Source organism: Athene cunicularia (genome assembly GCF_003259725.1).
Source record: "Athene cunicularia isolate RWA chromosome 1 unlocalized genomic scaffold, athCun1 chr1_part1, whole genome shotgun sequence".
Classification (NCBI taxonomy): Eukaryota; Metazoa; Chordata; class Aves; order Strigiformes; family Strigidae; genus Athene; species Athene cunicularia.
In genome coordinates, this window is record NW_020799091.1 from 106,402,628 (window position 1) to 106,425,982 (window position 23,355).

Sequence of the window (23,355 nt, forward strand, 5' to 3'; positions counted from 1 at the left end):
GGCTGAGACAAGATTTACAGAGGGAAATTCACCACCTACTTCCCGCTGCCTTTCATTGTTAACACCAGCCAATTTTGCTATATGATGAACTGGTATCAGACTTCCAGCATGTGGGAAACCAGATCACCTGCTATGGTTGGTGCGTATTAAACAATTTGAGGAATGGGAAAGCTGTAATAACTGATCTTGCACATCTTGTTTTGAAATGAAAATCCTATGCTGTGTCCTGAATAATAGAATATTCAAATTTTGAATGTGAATCAGTTTGCTTTTAATAGTCATGATGCTTAAATTGGTGATATATTACTGCTTTTCAGTATTGTAAATGTCTGTCTGTCACATGCCTAGTACTGCAACCTTAATCTGTGTTGCATCAGTTGGGTGCCTTTCTCATGCATGTGTGCATAATCTTGCCATTATTTTGTTGTCCAATTAAAATCCATAGATCTACTTATGTTAGGAAGAATAAGTATAAAGAAAGTATGAAGTTAAAGGAGTTACTATTAAACTGTCAGTATGATATTTTAACATTTTTAAAAACTTGATTTGACATTTCACACATCTAAATATAACTACAGACAATAATTTTGTTCCTTTATTAAAAAAATAAATAAAATAGTATCTTTACAGAATTGGGCATTGGTAGCCATCCAGTGCTTCAAGGTAATTCATTGTTGTGGACTACTTGACTACTAAATTGACCAGTACTCTCTTCTTTGTGCTAGCTGTCATACTCATTTATGTTAGCTAGTCATTTACTGCAGTTTGTCATTAACTCCTTTTAAAAGACAGCATGCTGGAAATGGGTTTACATTAGGGGCTCTGTGCAGAAAGCTTTGGCTCTGACTGTTTGAGCTCTCCAAAGAGGAATGCAATAGAATGGGGTTTCAGACATTTTGTCTGTGGTGTCACGGTAAGAAATAGACCAAAACTACCACTGTCTGCTGATAGCAGCCTGCCACATCGCCATTGCTTGAAAAGAGAGGGATTTAATCCAAAATTCAGAATGAGCAGAAACCTTTTGCTTCTGTAAGTTATGTGTGTAAAGTGTGTGAACTTTTATTTAACAGGAAAAAAACCCCAAACCAAAACAACAACTGCTGCTGACTTGTTTTATTAGAGGTTTGGTTATGATGTTTAAAGAAAGTTGTGGGGGTTTTTTATAGTGTAAGTATGAGGGAAGACCTAAAATGATACTGAGTGAACAGTTACTCACTGTAATATAGCTCAATTAAAGTAAAAACTTTTACATGCTTTCAAATGTTCATGCTCTAGTAAACTTTAAGCTATATGACTCCAAATATACTTGCTTTAGAGTTGGAAAAGTTGGGTAGCTATATTGCTAATAAACTAATGTGTTTCCTAGACTGTTTTTGATTGTGGAATGTCTTGTATACACATTTTCCTGTGTTTGGTTCTCAGAATAAGTTGCTGATTTGTTTGTGGATGCTGAATGCACTCCTGTTTTTTAAAAATCTTGAATTGTAATCACTACCTGATTATTTTTTTAATCTTTTTTTCCTCTTCCTAACACTTCAGTGCAGTTAGAAGCTTAATTAGCCTTTCACAAAGTAGGAAGAATAGAAATTCCCCTTGGAAGAAAAACTAAACCCAACCTCCCCTTTTCTCCCATTTTGCTGAAAGCCTTTAGAAAAGGAGGTACTAAAGAAGAGCAGAATTGTATTTCCCAGAGGTCTAAAGCTTAACTCAATTTGATCTTAAACCAGTGACTGTTTTAAGAGCTGATGAATCACTATCAGGGCTAAAAACACCTATACCATTGTGCTGAGAAGCTCACATCCAAGGCTTCAGGAGTGATTTGTATCTGGCTCTAGTAGCTCAGGCAGTACTATAGCTTAAAAGGGTGACAATCTAACTCTTGTGAAGGATATTTTCAAAAAGGAGACAACTTTTAAAACTTGCTCTTTTTTTGTCTTTTTCATGTAAGGCCTCTTCATTGGTAGCTGCGCCAACCCACTCACACAGGTAGAGTGCTGCCAACGTGGTACCTATACAGAAACTAAATGGGGGGAAAAATCAGTAAACAAATATTGAGGCACAGCTGAAACAAGAGGCAGGAGGGTGTGTGATGGCATGAAGGTTTTACTGTCAATGTCTGAGATGCCCACATACAAGTGAGTTACGCAGGTCACCCCAAATGAGTTCCAATAAAAGCTTTATACCAACACGATCGGTCCTATTTATAGACATAGCTCTCTGTCTAAATATAAACTGCTCCCAGTCATGTCTAGACTAACATCAGAGCTGTGCTGGTGTTTGAAAGTGAGGGGTTCAGAAGTAAGAGTACAAGGCACACTATTCTTTAAATTACTACTTACTACAACGAGCATCTAAACTTTGTGGCAGCGGTACACCTTTGAATGTCATATGATGTTGTCACTCAAGACACCTTTCCTTCCTCTTGTTTAAGCATCAGAAGGTATGTCTGGTGGATGTGACCTGTCAGCTAAATATTCTTCAGCATGTGTTTAAAGCTTTGAGAATGTCTTGGTGGGTGGATGGATGGATGGATAGATCAGTAAATGACTTTCATTGCTAACTATTTTCAGCAACTGAGTTTTAATGAGTCTTTCAACTGTTGCTGTTGTGTTTAATCTGCTCGCTTACTCAGCTTTCAACATTAAAGAAGCTTTCTAGGAGGTAAATGTCCTGATTACAGAAGAGGTTAGTTTGATTGTGTTCTGCACGGGTCTGGTGTTAAGAGGTTTGGGGTTTTTTTTTAATTGAGAAATATATGCTGTGCACACAGATAATTAGGATAGATGAGTGAGTGTTGTGCTTGGAAGTGCACATCCAAATATACAATTGCTATATTAAGATAAGTAACTTGGACTGCATGAAGTTATAAACTGAGGTTCTGATTCTCTAGCAGTGGTCATACTGTCATGTCCTATATTTGTGAGTGGTTTCTCCTTTTGGATTTGTAATTTAGTATGTATTGGTACATAGCTGAACAGAGCAAGAAGGATGGCAAAAAGTCTTCTACTTCATTTTCATTTAATGTAAGAGTTCTTCCTTAGTTTACTTGATATGCTGCCTAAAATCTCTTGGCAAAATAAGTACAGGGCAGCAGCTCTTAAAGGTAGGGAATACTTAAAACATGTAATGTACCAGTGTGAAGAAAATGTAGTGTAGTATTTCTGGTAAGTGTACTAAGAAAAAATAATATCTAGGAGCTTTGATCAAATGCCAGATCTTACATCAGTCCTCTTTGTAATCTTTCTTGCTGATCTGTGACCTTGACCTTGTGTTTGTGTTTGTATGTCAAATCTATTTTAAGGATGGACAAACTAAGTTCAGTTTAATAGGATTTATACTCCGGCTTCTCAGGATGCTTCAGTAAAATATAAAAATGAAAATATTTGAATCAGTTATTTTATTTCCAGTCATCTTTTCAGATTTCAGAGGGCTTGAATACATTGACAGTTGTTTTGTTTTGTTTAAATTCTGTTTAGGAGATGCTTCTTAAGAAGACATCTTTATCTTACTGATGAACTGTTTCAAATTCAGCACAGATGTTCTACCTGGAGGTGGGATTTCCTCTTGGAGAATCTCACCAGTGGCGATGCTTTCTTTTGGCGTAAGTGCGGTTTGGCACAGAAAGGAGTTAGTCCCTCTCTTTGTCCTTCCTCATGCTGCTCTCATAGTCACATGTTCCCACATGGAGAACCGTGCAACAAACACTCGACAGTATCTTGGGGTTTCTAGGTGCTTATACAACTTGCTTTGTAGGAGCTTTCTATAGGAGTGCTTGTGTCGATGCTGGGAAGGTAGCAGGCACAAGGAGCTGCAGACCAAGATAAGACTACGTGTTTTGGCAGCAGCTTCACATTAGATCAGACAAACTCTTGTGGAACCACGTTTTTGTATACATTTAAATGTTCAGATTCTCAAATAGTTTATTTATTACTAGCGTTGTTCTTCATGGCAACTGAGATGGCCCTTTTTTCTAGAGAGTGAGATGGAGCTCACTAGCAGCCAGTTAGGCACTGGTGCCACTTGCATTCAGCAGGGCTCTTGAGCACAGGCTTAATTTTAGACATATGCTAACATGGCAGTGAAGTTGGTCCGTGTAACTGACACTTTGGGCATATGGCCTTATAAAGGCTTAGTGAGGTTGTTGGTTTGACAGGCACTATGAATGATGGTCCCACATTAGCTAATACTTAGCTAATTAGCTAATACTTAGCTAATTAGCTAATAAATAATTAGCTAATACTACAGGTGTAGAGCAATAGATTTCTTTTTTAATAGGTCTTTTATTTTGGAGGTAATGTTGTCATCTGTAGAAAATCACACAGTTTCTTTGGAAGTCAATTACGCATCTGCATTCTGTTTTAAACATTTCTGAAATAGGTATTAGCACCTGTTTCAACTTTCTTGACATTACTGGAACAAGTGGTAACAATAAGTAGGTTTTTTCTTGCAATTGTGCAGTTATTTCCTTCATGAAAGACAGGTATAATGCATAGTAGTAATATCTCTTTTCATGACTTTGTGATGGTATATTATCTTCTTAAAATGCTTGTAATTTTTATCAATATAAAATTTGAGAAATTACTTCAAAGCATATACCCTTGTATTGAGGGTTAGTTAAACACTTTCCCTTAGCAGCCATCTGCTGTTACTACCATGGCTTTGTGGCAGTGAATGCAGTTTTCAAGGGTTTTGAGCTAAATCAGTATTTAATTGTTCTGATTTGACTCATGGCTAAGGTTGACTTGCGCCCAATTCCCAATGTTTGATGGTATTAGTAACTAACTGATCATCTCTGTATACATTTATATGACTTAAAAGGCTCCTAGTATTTTACTTAGGGATTTATGTTACGAATGTTTTCAGATTAATTCTGGCACAATGGTAAGATGAGGACTTTCAGTGACATTCTTTACAGAATGTGTTTAGCATCTTTTCTCCAGGTTTCACTGAAGTTGGTTCTTATGTTCTATCTTTATTTCTGCTTCAGTTTATTGCTGCTTTGGAGAGAAAAAAAGATTATAATTGAACTAGTAGAGACCTTATTGCTAATGCAGATTTTTCCTCTCCCATTTAACTGAAATTACAAGCCTTTTCTGTGTCTAGTCTTCAGAAACTTCATCAACAATAAGCTGAAATCTCTCATTACAATAGAAACTGTATTGCCCTTCCACTCACTTGCTTACCTTCCCCCCCCACCCAAAAAAAAAAAAAAAAAAAAAAAAAAAAAATCTGTCTTTAACATGGATTTATGGGGTTTTACATGTAATTGAATACTATGTGACTGTGATCCTATATTTCACCTCACTATGGAATTACTGTGTGTTTGTGTTCAGTTAGCTGAAACCTATTCCATTAAAGTCTAGAAAGTGGCTGTCATTCATAACTAACTTAGATGCTCAGTCCCTAGTGGAACACAACTCCTAGTGTCAATAAAAGCTGTGTGTTACTTCTTACAGCTTTGTTGCAGTTTGGCCTCAGTGAAACCAGTTCTTGGTTAAAATAACATAAAGCAACTTATCATATGACAAATCACCTAAGATGTACAGTTATTCCAAGAAATACATAGTTTTATTGTAGTCCTGTGGGTAAATGCTTGTATCTTTAGATCCCTTTAACAAGGAGAAGGTCAGAGTTCTGTGGAAAAGCATTATCTGCATGCATTGATTGTAACTCAAAAGCATGACTGTCCAGAAGAGGACATCGATTTCTTCACTCTATATTAATCAAGTTTCATTCTTGGGGAGTTGACATAGAGTTAAATGCATAATCAGTGATTTGTTTTTGTAGGTGTTGGAAGGAATGGGAATCTGGTTGTTTAATGGCTTATTTATAGGCAAGTGGTTATAGGCAAGAAGATTGGAAAGATGCATCTTCTGTTCATTCTGTTGTACCTACCAGCATATTATTTTCCCCTCCATCCTGAAAACAGATCAATCTTGGTATATATTTTTGTGCCTGTTTGCTCTTGGTCACTTGAATGCGAAGACTTGGTTAACTAGGAGCCTTTCTGCTCACTGTACATCTGAGCTTTGATCAGCATGCTACCCTAGGTTAGTTGAGATTGTGATACATGATTCTTCTGGATTCCTGTCCTTTTTGGGGGTGGGTTGTAACTTTTCTGCCTTACCATTTAGTTTCTGCTACTGAAGACAAAAGGAGCAGAAAACAAAAGCCGTGACTCATGGGGCAGTTTTAGATGTCAAATACTCCGTTCTTTCACAGGTGGCATTTGAAGGTTGAACATTTACATACTACAAGCAAAGAGTGGCAGAGAATGTGTTTCTAAGTTCATGTCTGACTGTTAGCAGATCCTGATCAAGAAATGAACTCGAAGATGCCCTTTACAGTACCCTTACAGAACTACGTAGAACTGTCCTACAGCACTGTTTTAAGAACAAATACATGTGCATGGGTGTTTGCTAAGGAATTGCTTGAAATTTCTGTGAACTACTCAGTTATGGGGGTAAACCGTATGAACAGATGGGGTTTTTCATGTTATGTGGGTAATTTATTTTTGAGGCTCAATTCTTGTTAAAGTACTAATTTAAGGTAGGTTGGCATTAGCTATTGTTTGTAGGGCCAAAAGTATGAAAAACAGCCACACGTGTGATTTGTCTATGAACTTAACAGAACTTCTTAGCAGGAGGTTTTGACGTGCAGGCCAGATTTGGATTAAGCTTTGTACAGTGCTTGAGTGTACTTGTAAACCTTGAGAGCTGCTGCTAAGGTTTTCACAAACTCAACTTTTACAGCACTTGTGTCTGTCCCACATTTCTCCCTCCCCATATAGTTACTTCAGCTGTTGGGGGGGGTTTGCTTGGTTTTGGGGTTTTGCTGGGTGAGGTTTTTCCCCCCCCCCCCCCCCCCCTTACTGGTAGGTTTGTGAAGTAAGCTTCAAAAACAGGAGTTGCACGTGATTTAGGCTAAAATGTCTGCCTTCAGCCATGTGTAAGCTGTGCACTACTTTGTGGAAGAGGTGGCTGAGGTGTGGGTTGAGCGGCGGCCAAGTCACAGCAGACAAGTGCTGTGTTGAAATACCCTGCCTCTCAGGGCGGGCTCACCTCCATGGGGTCCCTCACTGCTGGGCTAGGCTTACTTTGGCACCTGAGTATCTTGGCTCTTTCCTTTTGGTGTCGGTCTGCAGTGCAGACATAACTTTTTCTCCCAGCACCACCGCTCTCGGGTTGCTGTCATTCATGCTCATACTGTCTCCTCGTGGAGGAGAGCCGTGAGTCTGAGCTAGGTGTGTGTTTCTTTGCAACATGCTTCCTTGGGGTTGGGTAAAAGCTGCGATGTAGCCAGCACTGCTCAGACTTTTAGTCTTTCACATGAAAATGCTTTTTCAAGGACTTTGAGGCATTCTGATTTCTGCCTCTTTCCTTCCATGGGTGCAAATGTGTGCAGTCTGCCTTGCTGCCTCGCTGAAAGGCACTCTGTATAAATATGAAAATCTCTCTGACATTTGCACACCTTCTTTAAGCAGACAGTGGAAATATTATATTCCCCATCGATATATATTACGTATAGTCTCAAAGCTTCTCTTTGCTGTGAGGTGGCATTGCATGGGCCGGATGAGTCACGGATTCCCGGACTGTGGAGAATCCCATGTGAAACCTGAGGAGCAGAGGGACACTGAGATGAGGTGGTCTGAATCTCCCTTTCCACACCCCAGAGAGAATATGTAGGAACAATCTCCCCTTACTAATGTGCCTCGGGGGCGGTGATTAACAGTGACAGTAATTAGCATTTACATTTTAGCAGTCTCTTAAAAGACAAAGTAAATCTAAATAGTCTCTACCTCCAGAACAGTTGGGAGTTTTTTTCTTCCCCACTCAGTTGTTGGTTTGCTAACATTTCAGTCCAGTGGTCTGTCAGAGCTTATTCTCATAGGAAAAATTGTTTCTTGTGCTGCTGTGCTGTTGGTTCTTATGTCCCTGTCACTTTTAGGTGATTTAGCACTTCTCAGTTACTCAGTGTTTGTGCTTTCATAAAATGGGAGATTTTGCATCTCTTTGAGCTGTTGTGTCTGTTACAGAATCGGTTTTCTGTGGTATTTTTCAAAATCCTACTATTTAAACTGGTTTTGACTGGGCTGGTTTGGGTCTGTTCCCTTCCACTCACTCTTCCCCCCCCCCAATACTGGGGAAAAATCAAAAAAACCCAAAACAAAACAAAAACCAAAAAACTCCACCAAACCAAACCAAGCCTTTCTGCTGTCTAAAATTTCTCTTAAGAAAAGAAAGTAAGGTCAGGATTGTGTTTGGCAGTACAGGGTTTAATGAAACGGTAGGGAAGAGGCTTTTCCATTTCGTGTCCTTGCACAGGATTTAGCCATGAAGCGGTGTCTCTTGCAAACCCTACGGCTATCTCAAGGGGGTATTTCTGTGGAGTGGGCGATGCTGCCATGTGCTCAGGAGGGGCCGTGGGACCACGCCAGCCTAGAGGGGACACCCCTGCCCAGGGTGGGGGACGCTGGCTCCGTGGCGGGGTCAGGGCCTCCAGAGCCCTTCCAGAAACCTTGGCAGCAGCGGGCGCCCCTCCTGCTGCTGCTGCAACACGATGCCTTGTGTGCCCTCTCCTGACCGAGCTGCTTAGAAGGGCTAGGCTAGCCTTTCCATGTTTAAAATGGCTTTTGGAGTCAGTCAGTGGGCCTAATGAAGGGGTGAATAACATGACAAGGTCCTGGGAAGAAGCCTGGTTCTGCTTTCTCAAAATGATATCCTATGATTGTAGGAGAGGAACCTGATTTTTTTTTTTTTTTTTTAATAAAATGAATTCATTGTAAAAAAGGCTTGTTGATTCTCAAGTTTTTTTGAGTGCAGCCATGGAAGAATTCATCCATTTATTGCTGAATTTTGTTCCCCCATCTGATCACTTTCTGCTTTTTCTAAATCACATTTGCTAAGGGAACCTTCAAGATGTCTTGACAGCCTGAATCAAAACTGTGAAGAGGTCTCAGCTGCTCCATTCATCTCAACAGATTTCTGACATAAAGCGGGGATTTAGCAAAGCACTTAAATACTTGATTCTCTTAGAGCACATGCTTAAGTGCCGTTGAAGTACCTGCACGTTTGTGCAGCTCTGTGGATTTGGTACCTTGGGTTGTTGAATCAGGCCTGTTCACTACTTAAAACCTTAGCAAAAAGAGTCAACTCAAGTGCTTATACCACTGCTCTGAATACATCCTTCCTGCCTGCTAAAATCAAAGTAGTATAAACGGAATTTAATAATAAAATAATTCTGAGACAGCTAGTCTTACTTGATTCCTGTTCATGTTTAGTTCACTGCAAGATTCTGCTGCAGTTTCCAGGGCATTTAGGAATTTTTCCGGAGACCTTAATTTCATTGTGCTCTGCAGCATTTCACTGCAGGCAGCTATAAGTATTGGGAATCACTTAAAATCCTACGGTTTAGGTACTTAGTGCTATTCCTGGAGCTGTTGAGCAACACACAGCCTTTAATGTATTTATCCTTAATTATCTTTCTGAAGTTTGTATCTATTGTTACTCCATCTGGGAAAACAGGGTACAGAAAAGTAAAACCAGAAGTCAGACAGCCTGTCTGCAGCACAGCAAGTAATTGGACCCCTGGATCCCAAGCTGCAGCTGTAATCACTGTACTGCGTTCCTCAAATCTGTAATAATTAAAATGACTGAGCCATCGGTTGATGTGATGGGCTGTAGCCTTTGCATTTGTGAATAGGAGAATGGGCAGTCAATGAGCTAGTGAGAGACTTTTTTCTGTCTCTTCCAGTACTTTTCTAACCATTAGAACACTGAATTTATTGAATAACTAAAGATTTTGATTTCGCAGACCAGTTTGATTTCATCTCTACAAATTCATCTTTTGACTCAACTTTAAAATGGAACACTAAATTACTACATTAAAGAACTCTGAAATGCAGTTTATCAAAATGTTTCATCTGTGTGTGTGTGTATGTGTATATATATGTGTGTATATATATATATGTGTGTGTGTGTGTGTGTATATATATATATATACACACACACACATCTCAACCTCTATTGATCATTTTAACAGTGTGCATGAGTTTGGATAATCTCTTTTAATAAGTGTTCATGAAGGCAATCTGCTGCCATTGACAATTTTCTAAACAAATACCTTATAGTTTCTACAAGATTTTTTCAAAGGCTCTTGAATTAAGACTACGGAAGTTGACACCTTGATAAGACCAAGTTTTATGAGTTATCTCCATTGGATTGTGTACTTGTCCTACTCAAATAATATTAGTCTAGTGTTGTTAATTTACTATGGCTCTCTTTTCCATTTAGCAAAGGGATTTAGCTAGAAACACTAGTCTGGGATATTGGAAAAATGCCTTTTGGCTGTCATTTTGCTAGTTTAAATTGTGAATTGTTCTTATTTAAGAAATTAACAGCAGTTGAATATCTGTTGGGTTGATTTGGAGGCTGCTGTTTGTTTAGAGGATCTATCCAATTAGGTTTTATGGTTGAGGTGAGTGTGTTAATTCAAATAATTCTTTAAATTTTTAAAATTTAAAAATAAATACGTATTCAAGTGTGAGAAGTAATTTGCTCAGTTGTTGTGGTTTAACCTAGTAGAAGATGTGTTCTCATATTTCATGTGTCTTTTGCAGCAGTAATACTGAATTCATGGTAAGCAAAGGATTTTAAGGTTCATTGTTACCATTCTTTTAAAATCTTTGCTATGGCTAAGTATATCTGTAGTTTGCAAACAAAAAAATTGCACAACTGCAAAAGTAGAAGTAATATTCTGGACATACACAGTTCAGTGTACATTTTAATATTCTCTTATTTTCCCTATTCTGCCCACAGTTTTTCCCTGGACACATTTTAAAAGGCTGTAGGACTGATTTCCAGGGTATACTCCACCTGGGGAGTGTCTCTCCAGGTTGCAGCATTTGTGCCACGAATCCTGCTGCTCCTTTAGTTCTGTCTGTATAAAGATGGCTTAATGAACTGTGATCAGTGTGTGCTCTTGGAGGTTCTGAAAATAGTCTCTGCAAAACAAGTGGTTTGTTTATTTGTTAGGATACAGAAGTCTGGAATAAGATGAAACAACAAGGAGTGCATATATAATAGTTCTGTGGTCAAGAAAGCAGATTAGCTTTATCAATTTGTTTTGTCACAACACTTAAATATAATTTTTAGGTCTAGAGATTCATACGTATTAGAGGTTGATGTTAGAGGCTAATTGCAATAAATTGACTTCAGCCTTTACTGGGAAATATGAAATCTGTTGCTGTATGGCTTCTCCTTTCTCTCCCTTCTGCCCTATTTAGTTCTTTTTTCTTCCCTTGGCTCTGCTAATTTCTGGAATAATGTTTAATAATGAGAAAAAACATTTCAGTGGGTCCAGGGAAATTCTTTGGTACAGTCCATATGTCTTTAAAAGGTTGCCAAATGGTTGCCTTAGTGTCCAGCTAAACATTAATTTCCAAAGCTGGTTGGGTTTCCACATGACCACACTTAAGATAGTGGAAGAAAAGTGTAGTCAGTTCAAAACTCACTGGAAATGCTTAGTTATGAGATTGCCTTCAGACCCTGAACTTTACTACTTGGTTTTCTATCACAAATAAGATGTAAATTTAGAGCCTTTTTTTATAATGTAGTTTTAGTTCTTGAAAGATGACACATTTTCTTCACATCTTCACATTTGTGTATTGTACTTTAAGATCATGTAAGGTTTTTATCATGCTGTAATACCTGTTGCAGCACTAGATAAGAACATAATCTTTGGAAAGATTACTGATGTCCTATTCCTTATGTGTTAAGTGCTTTTCAATTCTTTCTCTTTAATGAAGGCTCCTTTGCATCAACCAGATTTCTGTAAAATTACCAATATTTTCTTAGTACTGAGTAATTAAAAAAAAAAAAAAGTGGCAAAACACTTAGAGTAGTTATTTTATGTAAACACTACTGGCTACAAGTTTTGTCATCTCCAACAGGCTTTTTGACTACCCAAGGGATTTGCATAAATGCATTGTCTTTTTCTTTTAATTACCCAGAGCTGTAACGAGTAAAGTTTTACTGAATATTGGCTTAATGGTGCATTTGTTTGGGACTTTATCATAAAAGCAACCTGCTTCCTAAGAAATCTTGAAAAAATTTCAATTTTATTCTCTTAAACACAAAATACAGGGTATCAAGTGCTACTTGCTCCTTTTTAAGAATGCATGCTGTCAGCTTAATTCCCTTTAGAAATATGAAGATGTGGCTGCAGATAAACAGTTTATCTTTAGACATGAGAAAACTTTTCTGAATAAAGTGCATTCCCAAATATTTGAGGAAATGAATCTAGGTGTACTGATGTCACAGTTGCTGGATATATGATGTATTAATTGGAAACCTTGATTTTTTAAAATTTTCTTTTTTTAAGCATTTGTTATTTTTGATTTTAGTCTGTTTGGGCTGAAACTGCAAAAGCCTACTCAGAGGTGCACAGGTTTTTTGAAGGAACAGTAATATGATCAAAAATTTTTAATTAGATGAATTCACATTTAAGTTGTAGTTATATATTTGACTGAACATAGTGTCTTCTACAGGTAATTATGTAAATGCTGATTAACGTAGGCAAGTATTTCCGAGAGAAGAGTACTGAGGCCCCAGCAATAGCTACCAACTTTTCATTTGATACTTAGAAACATGGGTATACACACTTACACTACAATGCATTGCTGGTAGGTTGTTGGGGGTTTTTTGTTTGTTGGTTGGTTTGTTGTTTGTTTTTTTTTTTTTTTTGAGATAGCTCAGTTTTTAGAATTTCTCTAAATGACTTAGAATATAGTAAGGGAGTATTTGCACAGGGGGATATATGGGCTGTTAACATTATGGCTATTTAGTACTACTTCTAATTCTTTACCTTTTTTTAGATCTGATATTTTTCTGACTTCTGATTGCCTGTAGCTTTTGAATTAAAAAATAGCCTCTGGGAAAACAATCATAAGATATTAATTCACTTCCAAGGAGGCAAGGATTTAATCTGTGTACATCCTTCTAAAACTTGTGAATGCAAGTTTTCAATGGGCTTTTGGTCTGTGAAAGCAAATTTCAGAGTTAGATATGTGGAAAGACACTTAGCTTTGCTCATGCTGAATATTTATGCCAGTTTAGAACTGAATAAGTGAAGGAATAGGCATGTGTTGTGTAATGATCTTGGTATTGAACTGTGGTGACTGAGTTGTTCATGCTATCACTGACCAGTAATATAACTAAAACTGAGGAGGTGCATCTAGCATAAGCACCATTGTTGTGCTTTTCAAAACAGCTTTTTATAGCATGCTGCCCCATGCAAGAACATACCGAGTAGAGGTTGTCTGCACTTCTTGAAAATAACAAGACTTCAAGGAACACCTGAGGTTGTTTTACCATTATATATTCAATACATGGAAAGAAACTAAAGGTAAAAATCATCCAGTGAAGGGAAGACTTTGATATCAGTATTTGTTGTATCAGGAACATAAGCATCCTTTTCACCACTCCGATCACATGATTCTTATAATGATTTGAAGTAGTTTGGAGTTGTAAGAAAAGAGATTTCCTCCCTGTTGGGATATCATAATAGATGTTGCATTACTAGATAGTCCTGAGCAGCAGTGACAACTTGGTTTCTACATTTAGCAACATCATCTACCTGCCAAACAAAAATGTACTCATATATATGATGCTACCTATTCTGTTATTTAAAAACAGATCCAACATGAACCTAAATGTTGAATTTAGGCATGCCTTTTCCCATTAATTGTCTTTTAGAGGGATAGTCTGCATGTCCTGTGTATTTACATAAGAAGAAGAAAGGTTGATGCAATTGTGAAGTAAAATCCAATGTAATTTTTAGGAAAATCTTAACTCACTAAATACAAGGTTTTTTTCATGTTTACTGTTCCTTATTTTGAGCTGTAGAATAGAGAAATTAGATGAACACTTGTATTTATTCTTCTGATAGTTAAGCTTAAGTTTTGTATAAAACTTTATTTCTCAGAATTTTTTCACATAGTTCTTTAAATTAGTTACCATGTACTTTGTCCGTTAATTGAATTTCTTCTGGAATGTAGATATTGCTTATATATCCTGAATGTCTGTCTAAAACAGTGCACTAGAGAAAAAAAAAAAAAAAAGTGTTATGCAATTAGGTCTTACCCTAAATATTTTCTTTGTTTTTTGTTTTTTGTTTTTTTTCACTTAGGAATTTTATGTGCTTGGTGGAGATGGAAAAAGATGAAACACAAGCTGGCTTCCTGGAGAAAGAACGTGGCAAATACTTAATGGAACTTTATTACTGTGGAACCATGTTTTGAATGCTTCTCCTAGACATCTTTCAGAAATATTGTAGCTATCAGCAGATTGATATGATTGGAAACCTGGCTCATCAAACAGTATACAGTGGAAGAAGCCTGCTTGGAATATGACTTTTTGTATTGTTTCTGAAAGTCTGTGAGAAAACTATACAGACATCTACCTGTTATTTCTTAACTCTGCATCTCGATTCAGCCTACAGCAAAACTTAGTCTTTGAAGTGAATAGAACCAGAGCCCTTTTGGAAACTTTTATTGAACATGACTCATGGAGAAGAGCTTGGCTCTGAGATGCACCAGGATTCTGTTGTTCTAACTTACCTAGAGGGATTACTAATGCATCAAGCAGCAGGAGGCTCAGGTACCGCAGTTGACAAAAAGTCTACTGGGCATAGTGGAGAGGATCAAAACTTTAAGATTTCTGGAAATATATTTCCCAACTGTCAAAGTAATGGTCCAGTTCTTAACACAAATACCTATCAGGGATCTGGCATGCTGCACCTCAAAAAAGCAAGACTGTTGCAGTCTTCCGAAGACTGGAATGCGGCAAAGAGAAGGAGGCTGTCTGATTCCATTGTAGATTTAGATGGAAAAAAGGAAGCTTTGTTAGCTGGCATGGTTGAAAATGTGCCTAAAGGCAAACAGGATAGCACATTACTTGCCTCTCTGCTTCAGTCATTCAGTTCTAGGCTGCAGAGTGTTGCTCTGTCACAGCAGATTAGGCAGAGCCTTAAGGAGCAAGGGTATTCCCTTAGTGATGATTCTTTACAAGTGGAGAAAGATTTAAGGTGCTATGGTGTTGCATCCAGTCACCTGAAGACTCTACTGAAGAAGAGCAAAGCAAAAGATCAGAAGCTGGACAACAGCCTGCCTGATATAACAAAGAACCTGCCCAAAGAGAGGTTTATAGAATCTCCTCATGCGGTACAGAGCGGACCTAAAGTGATAAATGAGCCACTGTCATGTGCTGCAAGATTACAAGCTGTTGCGAGCATGGTAGAGAAACGATCTAGTCCTGCTGCTTCACCGAAGCCCAGCGTAGCATGCAGCCAGCTAGCTTTACTCCTTTCAAGTGAAGCTCACTTGCAGCAGTACTCCAGGGAACATGCTTTAAAAGCACAAAATGCAAATCAAATAGCAAGTGAGAGACTTGCAGCTATGGCCAGATTACAAGAAAGCACTCAGAAAGATACAGGCCAATTCAGTTTAGCAAAAGGAATGACAAGCCATCTCAATGGTCAAACAGGATCATCAACCAAAACAGTGTCTGGCAAAACCAGTATGACACCATATCAGAGTTCAGTGGGCATCAGGCATTCACCTCCCAAAACTGTGGGATACAAAAGTGCTTTGGAAAGGAGTAACCTGAAAACCTCTCCCAGCAACAGTTTGCTCTTGCATCTACTGAAAAGCCAGAATACCACCAAACATGTAAAAAGGCACGAACAGAGTGAGAGAGCCAGCATTTTTGAAGACAGCAGCACACCAACAACTATTGATGAGTATTCAGACAACAATCCTAGTTTTACAGAAGATGACAGCAGTGATGATGAAAGCTCCCATTCTAACTGTCTTCCTATAGACCTATCCTTTAAACAGAGGACAGATAAACCTGATACAGGTCCACCTGCATCACTGGATAACCTGACTCAATCCTTGCTTCATAACTGGGATCCAAAAGTTTCCTGTCCAGAGAACAAGGAAGAGAAAGACACTCCAAAAGCTTCTAAGCTGAATCCCCATCAGAAAGTAACACTACTTCAGCTGTTACTTGGACATAAGAGTGAAGAAAAAGTAGACAAGAGTAATGACCCTCAGGGACCACACAGTGCAGCTGATGTGGCAAAATTCACTGTACAGACTGGTAAAAGGACTCCTGTTACTGACAGTCCCAGTGCAAATCGAATAACTCCATTAAGCACTCCACCTTTGTTGGCTTCTACAAAAGCAGACTCTCCTATAAATCTCTCGCACCAATCATTAGCCATCAAGCGTAGCTCACCACCATATGCCTGCAGCATCCAGCCAGACAGACTGGTGAATCCCGCATCTAAGCATTTGATAGACCTTTCTAAAAGCAAAGAAATTCAAGGAGCCAAGCTGAGCAGGAACGATAGTCCCCAGAACTCCTCAGCGTTCAGTGCCAGCAAACTATTGCAGAATCTCGCTCAGTGCGGCATGCAGACTTCCGTGTCAAGTGAAGAACAAAGAGCTAGCAAACAGCTGCTAGCAGGGAACACAGATAAACCTGTTGGCTTGATTGATAGATTGAACAGCCCTCTACTTACGAATAAATTGAGTACGCATGAAGAAAATAACAAAATATTCAGTTGTCAGCCTGCACCCACTGAACAAGGACTTCCAGGTTCAGAAATAGAAAATCTCCTTGAAAGGCGCACTGTCCTTCAGCTGCTTCTGGGAACCCCCAATAAAGGTAAAAGTGAAAAGAAAGAAAGGATGCTTTTAAGAGATGAAAGTTCTCCAGAACAGACAGATAAGGCTTTGAATGAGCAAATATTGACAGTGAAAATAAAAACGGAACCATCTGAAGAAGCAAATGTTCCTTATAATTCAAATGCACAACAAGTAAGAGAGTGCAAGGGTAACAAATTTCAAGGATTTGTTCATTCACTGAAGAGAAACACAGCTGCTTCTCCAGCATCAGAGGAGTTGAAATCTGAGCCTCTTTCACCTCAAGATTTCTCTTTTTCCAAAAACGGCCTACTGAGTAGGTTGCTGAGACAGAATCAAGACAGTTACCCTGCAGATGAGCTGGACAGAAGTCACCGAAACAATGAGCTGACACACCTTGAATCAAAGAGTTTTTGCACTGTACCGAAGAAGAGGAAGCTTCATTCTGAGCTCTTGGAAAGTCCATTAAAAAAGATGAGAAGTAATGTGTCTGATGCTGCAAACAATCACGCTTCTCCCACTGAGGCACTGTACGGCCCTTTGCTTAACCAGCAAGAACTGAAATTCAGCAGAAGTGATGCTGAATTTAAATATGCTGTAAGTCATGGTTCAAGTAATGAAAGTGAAAATAGGAGTTGGTCTAGAGATAGTAAAGGCTTTAATGTGTTGAAACAGCTGCTTCTCTCAGAAAACTGTGAGAGAGATCTGTCACAACATAGGAATAACATACTAACAGAGAGCAAGAAAAAAGGAAACAAAACCAATGCAACAATTAATAAACCTGAATTCAGCATTTCTTCAGTAAATGCATTAATGGGAAGCCCTGTGCAACAGAACAATTGTGTAGATCACAGAACATTTCAGTATCCTGTAGCAGTAAAAAGTCCTGCCAGTTCCCCCTTCCCTGAACATTTGGGGAGTACAGTATCTAGACTAGAGTCTGACCAGTTTAGCATGTGTCCCATGCCCAGTGAAAAAGGGCCCATCAGATGGGTGATCACAGGTATGGACAAGAATGATTATGAAAAAGACTCTCCGAGACTGACCAAAACCAACCCAATATTGTACTACATGTTACAGAAAGGTGGCAACTCCGTTAGTAGCCAAGAAGCACATGACAAAGAAATTTGGAATGAACCTTCATTTACTGATAGTTCAACTCATGTTACAATCAAAGAGGAGTTGATGTCTGATGCAGAGCTTAAAACTCCTTTTAGTAACTTAAGAAGCCCTTGCAACAGCCATATGGGGAGTAAGACCTCTCACCAACATGGTATGAATGGAGAAGTGCATGGACTTCTGGAAAAAGTGCTAACAATCAAAAAAGAGCCAGAATAAACTACAGCGTCCTCAATGAGTTTACAATCAGTGGTTTTGAATCTTTGTTTAAAAAAAGAAAAAAAAGAAAAAAAAGAAAAAATAAAAACAAGTACGAACTTGACTACTGTACAAATTGAGCATGATTTTAGAAAAGCATGGTCTAATTGAAACATGTTTTCATTTGATAAACTTTTTATTTTTCTGGTGATGTTATTTAAAATACATGTAGATAAAATTTGCTTTACAATAGATTGTCACAAGGAAACTAGAAAGGTTGTAATTTGTACAAGACATTTCTGTATGTATCAGATTAAGTTATGAGTACTCTTTGATCAGAGTCTTATTTGGATCTGCAAGTTTTTGGTATAACATAAAGTGTAAGCGTACAGCCTAGGTGGTGGTAATGCTGCGTTTCCTCCCTCCCTGTAAAGTAATCCTTTTTTTTTTTTTTTTTTTAAGCCTTTTTTTTTTTTTTTTTGAATGTTTAATATGTTTTGTGAAATTTTAAAAATAACTTTTAAGAAATGGAGCAGTCCGTCCAAGGTGTTAGCTCATCATATTGGAAAACCTGTGTCAGTGTTAATCGAAATGCACTGAAATGTATTTTTAGTGCTTCCAAAATTTTTATTGTTATTTTTAGATCTTGTTTGTGGTCCTGACAGAATAGTGGTGTAAAATGTTATTTTTTCTTCCTTGCCCTGCTCTTGACAAATGCCTTCCTCAGAATCCTTAGCCATAGTTAACAGTTATGATTAAGGGTTTTTTCTAGGTTTTTATACAAAAAGGGAGATTTTCATAGGCCATGAAAGTACTGCATGAGTCCTTTTGTTGGCGCATTTCTATCACTTCCCTGCTTAAAAGAGGAGAGCCAAAATGCCTCTTGGCGTAGTGGATTAAGAAATCTTAGTATGTATATTTGTTGAGGAAAATGGTGAAAAGTGTGTGAAGCAGATGAGCGTATTTGTGTTTAGCACCATGCTCCATCCCCTGCAGAAGAATACCAACTACTCTAAAGCAGCACATCAGACTTCCACTCAAAGATGGAATAGGATTTTAATGAAAAATGTGTTGGCCTCTTCCTACAACCAGGGAAAAGAATCCATATTCTGTCAATATTTATTACTCTCTGAACAGCTGATGCATGGTTTAGTGCACTACCCTTTCACTGCAGAAAACCTGGTTTTATAATAATTTTTTGGGTTGCACTGAGAATGAAATCGTGGTTTTGTCATGTTCTGTAATGGATGGTGGGACATGTCTGAGAAACTCTCCTCTGCCCTTTTCCTCAATCCCCACCTGTACTGTGATTTGTAACATCTGGCAATATCATCCTGAGATGGGAGTAACTGAAAATTGCGGTCAAAGCTGAGACACCTTAAAAGAATTGCTGGCTGGGGAAGAGCCATGCGGCTCTGCTTTTCAGTTAACACTGTCAGTGTTAAGTCCATTTGCAGCCTTTATTTCTCATGGGGGAAGAGGAGGACAAAATCCAGTTCCCCTAAATTATATGCGTTATTGCCTACCTTAAGTTTTGCTGAACTTTTTACGCCCCTGAAAAAAACGTTCTCCGTAGCTTCTAATTTCACTGGTAATCCCCTATGCTATCAGCAAACAGCCAAGTAGTTGGCTTGCACAGATGATGAGAGCTACACTCTGTTTTAATTTTGACTGTTTTCACCCTTGAGAGCCAATGACATGACAAAACTGCTGTTTCTGTCCATCTCATGCTTGCATAGCAGAGGTGAGTAATGGGGTGTTTTGCTCTTTTCCTTTCTGGTTTGGTTTCAGACATCCTTTTCCTAAACTGCTGGCTTGCTGAGACAGGGTGAGCTGTTGTCCCCCTCTTGTCCTGCCTGGGATCAGTTTTCTCTCTCTCCACTGCAGTCCCTACTGAAAGGGGCTTCTCCTGTTTGCCCACTGGAAAATGCACCACTATTCTGTTTTGCCCCCCTAGGGGGGATACCTTCTTTTAGGGAACACAAATATTTGGCAGTATCTGATATAAAACATTCCCCCGGTTTATGCAGGAAATAACAGAGCAATTTAAAGATATATTTTTATGTTATTTGGGTGAAGCGTAATATATTAATGGGCTGTACAAAGAAGATTTATATTTTAAAACCTTCACACAAATCTAATATCACTTTAAATGTCATTGTCTGAAGTATAATATAAAAATAAAATTTTGTTTGTCTTTAATACTGCATTTATAGGTGGCCCAGTGACAATTCAGATGTCTCCTAGAATAATCATTAACGAGATAAAGTATATTTTGGATTGACAGTGGAACTGAATTCTTTTTATATGAGTCAACCCTGCAGAAATATTAAAAAGATGGTATTTGTTCCATCCATTAAATGTCTCTTAAAGTCTTAATTGATTATTTTTCTTGAAACAACATGTATATAGCTAGGAAATATATACAATATAGAATAATAGATGGTCCCCAGAGTAAATACAGGGCTATAATTTACTTGAAGGGCTCCACAGGAAAATGCAGTTTGAATGGATTTGAAATAATGTAGTTGGAAAAGCTTCATCAAAACAAAAGTTGAGATGAAAAGTAGGGAAGGAGAGTCTAACCCTAACAAAGTAATATTGGAGTCTAGGAGTGTGCTTACCTATGTATTTATTCTATGGTAGTCTATTGTTATAATACATTTTGAACATTTAGTTTTTAAAGTTTTATAAAACATTTAAGTTAAAATGCTAACAGTTTGACCAGTTAATGATTTAGCTTTCTTTTTAGGTGATGTTAATGAAAGGGTATTACCATTCTCACAGACGTCCGTAAACTATAATACACAAGAATTTAAGTTTAGGACATGCTGTTCATGGAAGAATCTTACCTCTTGTAGACGTTGCAGTCTCAAGCAGAACATAACATAACAATGAGGCCCTTGAGAGAAGGTAGGACATGCCAACAACGCTCTTCAGTCAACTGCTAAGAGAGCAACAGTTTCCTATATGAAATTCTCCAGTACCACTGATACTAACCCTCTCTAGGGAAGACATTCTTTAAAATCTACCCCATCCATATTTACAGCCTTTTTAAACCTGAGGACCAAAGGCTCTGTAATAATTTTTTTATCTTGTAGCATGGGTGAGTAAAAAGGAGTCACCATCATCTTCCTTGAGGATTTTTCCATCAGAAAAGGAGGGTGCAGGAGCTGGGTTTACTGCACCAGCTTAAGGACTGGTAGGGCTGGCCATATTTTCCCAAGAAACTCCAAGATCTTTGATTTCCACCAGCCCCTGTAGATGAATGACAAACCAAGGTCATCTGTTGAGTAACACGGTTTTCTCAGCAACTCCTGTCTCCTTAATTCAGTAGATGTTTACTACTAGGATATGCATTTTGTCTGTCCTCAGTATGCTTCCTCAGTCTAGGGGAGTGGAAGCTTCAGAGACAGCTCTGCAAACTCAGGAGGCTGAAGTTTCAGCTAGGCCTTTAGACTACAGACTTGAAGAAAAATGGGGCCTTGTCAGATATTGGCAGCAGCAGCTGTGTAGTCAGAGGTGCAGGGTTGATGGGTGCTGTTGTCTGATCTTGCCATCAAAGGAGCAGGGAGGGAGGGAAGAACGTATCCCAGTTGTATCTGGGTGAGACCGCTGGGGGAAAGCTGCCTCCACCTCCTGAAGCAGTGAAGTGAGTTAGGGATGTGTCTATACCACACTTAAAGTTGTAATTGCAACTCCTTGTGTCTTAGACCTGAATTAACTTTAACCTCACTTAACTGGGAATGGTTGCAGCAGCAGTTGAGTTGCTAAGTGCCCAATGCCTTGCTCAAGGGGTCATCGGCAGGCTCATGCTGCTACACCCACTGTGGTGGTGTAGCGTTCAAGCTAGCTGGATTTGGGGATTGACTTGTAATTGCCATGCAGATATGCCTTTTTTTTCCAGAAGAAAGTGTAGGGGACTGAGAACCAGATTTCTAGTGTCTTCTCTGCCAAAGTTTGAGGAAATGATGGGGGGTAGTGTGTGACTGTAGGATCAGAGGTGTTTTGCTGGAGGGCTTCTCCACTGATACCACATAACCGGTGGCTCAGTTTGAGAAGCTTATAAACATTACAAGATCAAAAGGGAATTCAGCCATAACTTTCACTTTTCTTAGCCATTTACTCTTAGTAATGTTTTTAAATTTTTAATTTACAAATGTTTTTAAAAGAAAGAAATGAATGGTTTAAATTTTCCCTGTTAAATGTTGGTGAAAGTATTACAGCTCTCATTGACGTCAGTGACATAATATTACCAGTTTGTTCTCTGCCACATCTTACAGAGGAGTAAACTGGTAAGTATATATTATATATATTTATATATAATGTAAATATATTGACTTGTTACACCTATAATATGTTGAAATTGGTTTTTAAAAGGTGATGTAAATAGTGGTTTCCTTAATGAAAAATACATATTTTGTATTGTTCTAATGCAAAGGAAAAAAAACCCTTTTAATCTTTTTTGTTATGTATATTCCATGTATAAGTGTAAATATGATCACATAGGTTTAAAAACTTTTGCATGTATGTATACAGTTGCAAGTCTGGAAGAATGTATAGAAAAATACTTTTATTTAAAGTTGTGATTACCTGCTGCATGAAAAGTGCATGGGGGACCCTGTGCATCTGTGCGTTGGCAAAAAATAAAATGTCTTAAGTCAGGTCAGTTCAAAACACAACAGTATTCCACTTCTGGACATGACTTCTGCTGTGGTATTTTAGCTTTGTGAAAGAATGTGCTTCAAATCAAAAGGGTCTGGGGGAAAAAAAAAACAACCTGCAAAACTACTTTTAAAACAAGAAGTACTCATACAACTATAATCAGTTATGTAAGTTCAGGACTCCATTTTGCATAATTGAAATATTGTACCAGGACTATGCTATCCCTGTAAAACAAAGGAATATTGATTTTCATTGCCATACATAAGAATTTGGGATTTTACCACAAACAATTTTATTGTGACGTGTCTTCAGTAATTTATCTAACTGGTCTCATTTTTTTATTAGAAATTAATTTCCTCATGTGATGTCACAAAACTGTACATACTGCAGTGTGAAGTTTTTTTAAATCTTTCAGTGTTTACTTCCTGCAGAAGATTTGAATAAATGAGAAAAATGCATTGTCTTGATGGTTTTTAAATCTGCTTTATTTCATGTGTATTTTCCATTATTGGAGTGTTTGTTAGTGGGCTCTTTTCATTAATGCTATTAATATAAATTTCTGACAACAAAAATATCTCGAGGAACTTTGGGGGACACAGCCTTCAACAAGGCTACTGACTGGAAACAAGAGAGTCATGGAGCTGGAAATGAAACAATCTAAATCA

The 23,355-nt window shown here is 38.1% G+C and overlaps 1 protein-coding gene across 8 annotated transcripts in view; it reads left to right on the forward strand.

The window, feature by feature from the left end:
• The window catches only part of NRIP1 (nuclear receptor interacting protein 1), a 71,708-nt gene extending 48,555 nt beyond the window's left edge, over window positions 1-23,153 (forward strand). For 5 of the 8 annotated variants that reach the window (XM_026844752.1, XM_026844771.1, XM_026844761.1 and 2 more), the window contains one exon: window positions 14,188-23,153. In XM_026844752.1, the coding sequence (XP_026700553.1) occupies window positions 14,558-18,046 (3,489 nt within the window). In that variant the 5' untranslated portion in view covers window positions 14,188-14,557 and the 3' untranslated portion in view covers window positions 18,047-23,153. Of the gene's footprint in view, window positions 1-3,476; window positions 3,602-14,187 lie in introns of all 8 variants that reach the window. The other 3 variants (XM_026844797.1, XM_026844806.1, XM_026844816.1) reach the window with 1 other exon arrangement.
• The last annotated feature ends 202 nt before the right edge of the window (window positions 23,154-23,355 follow it).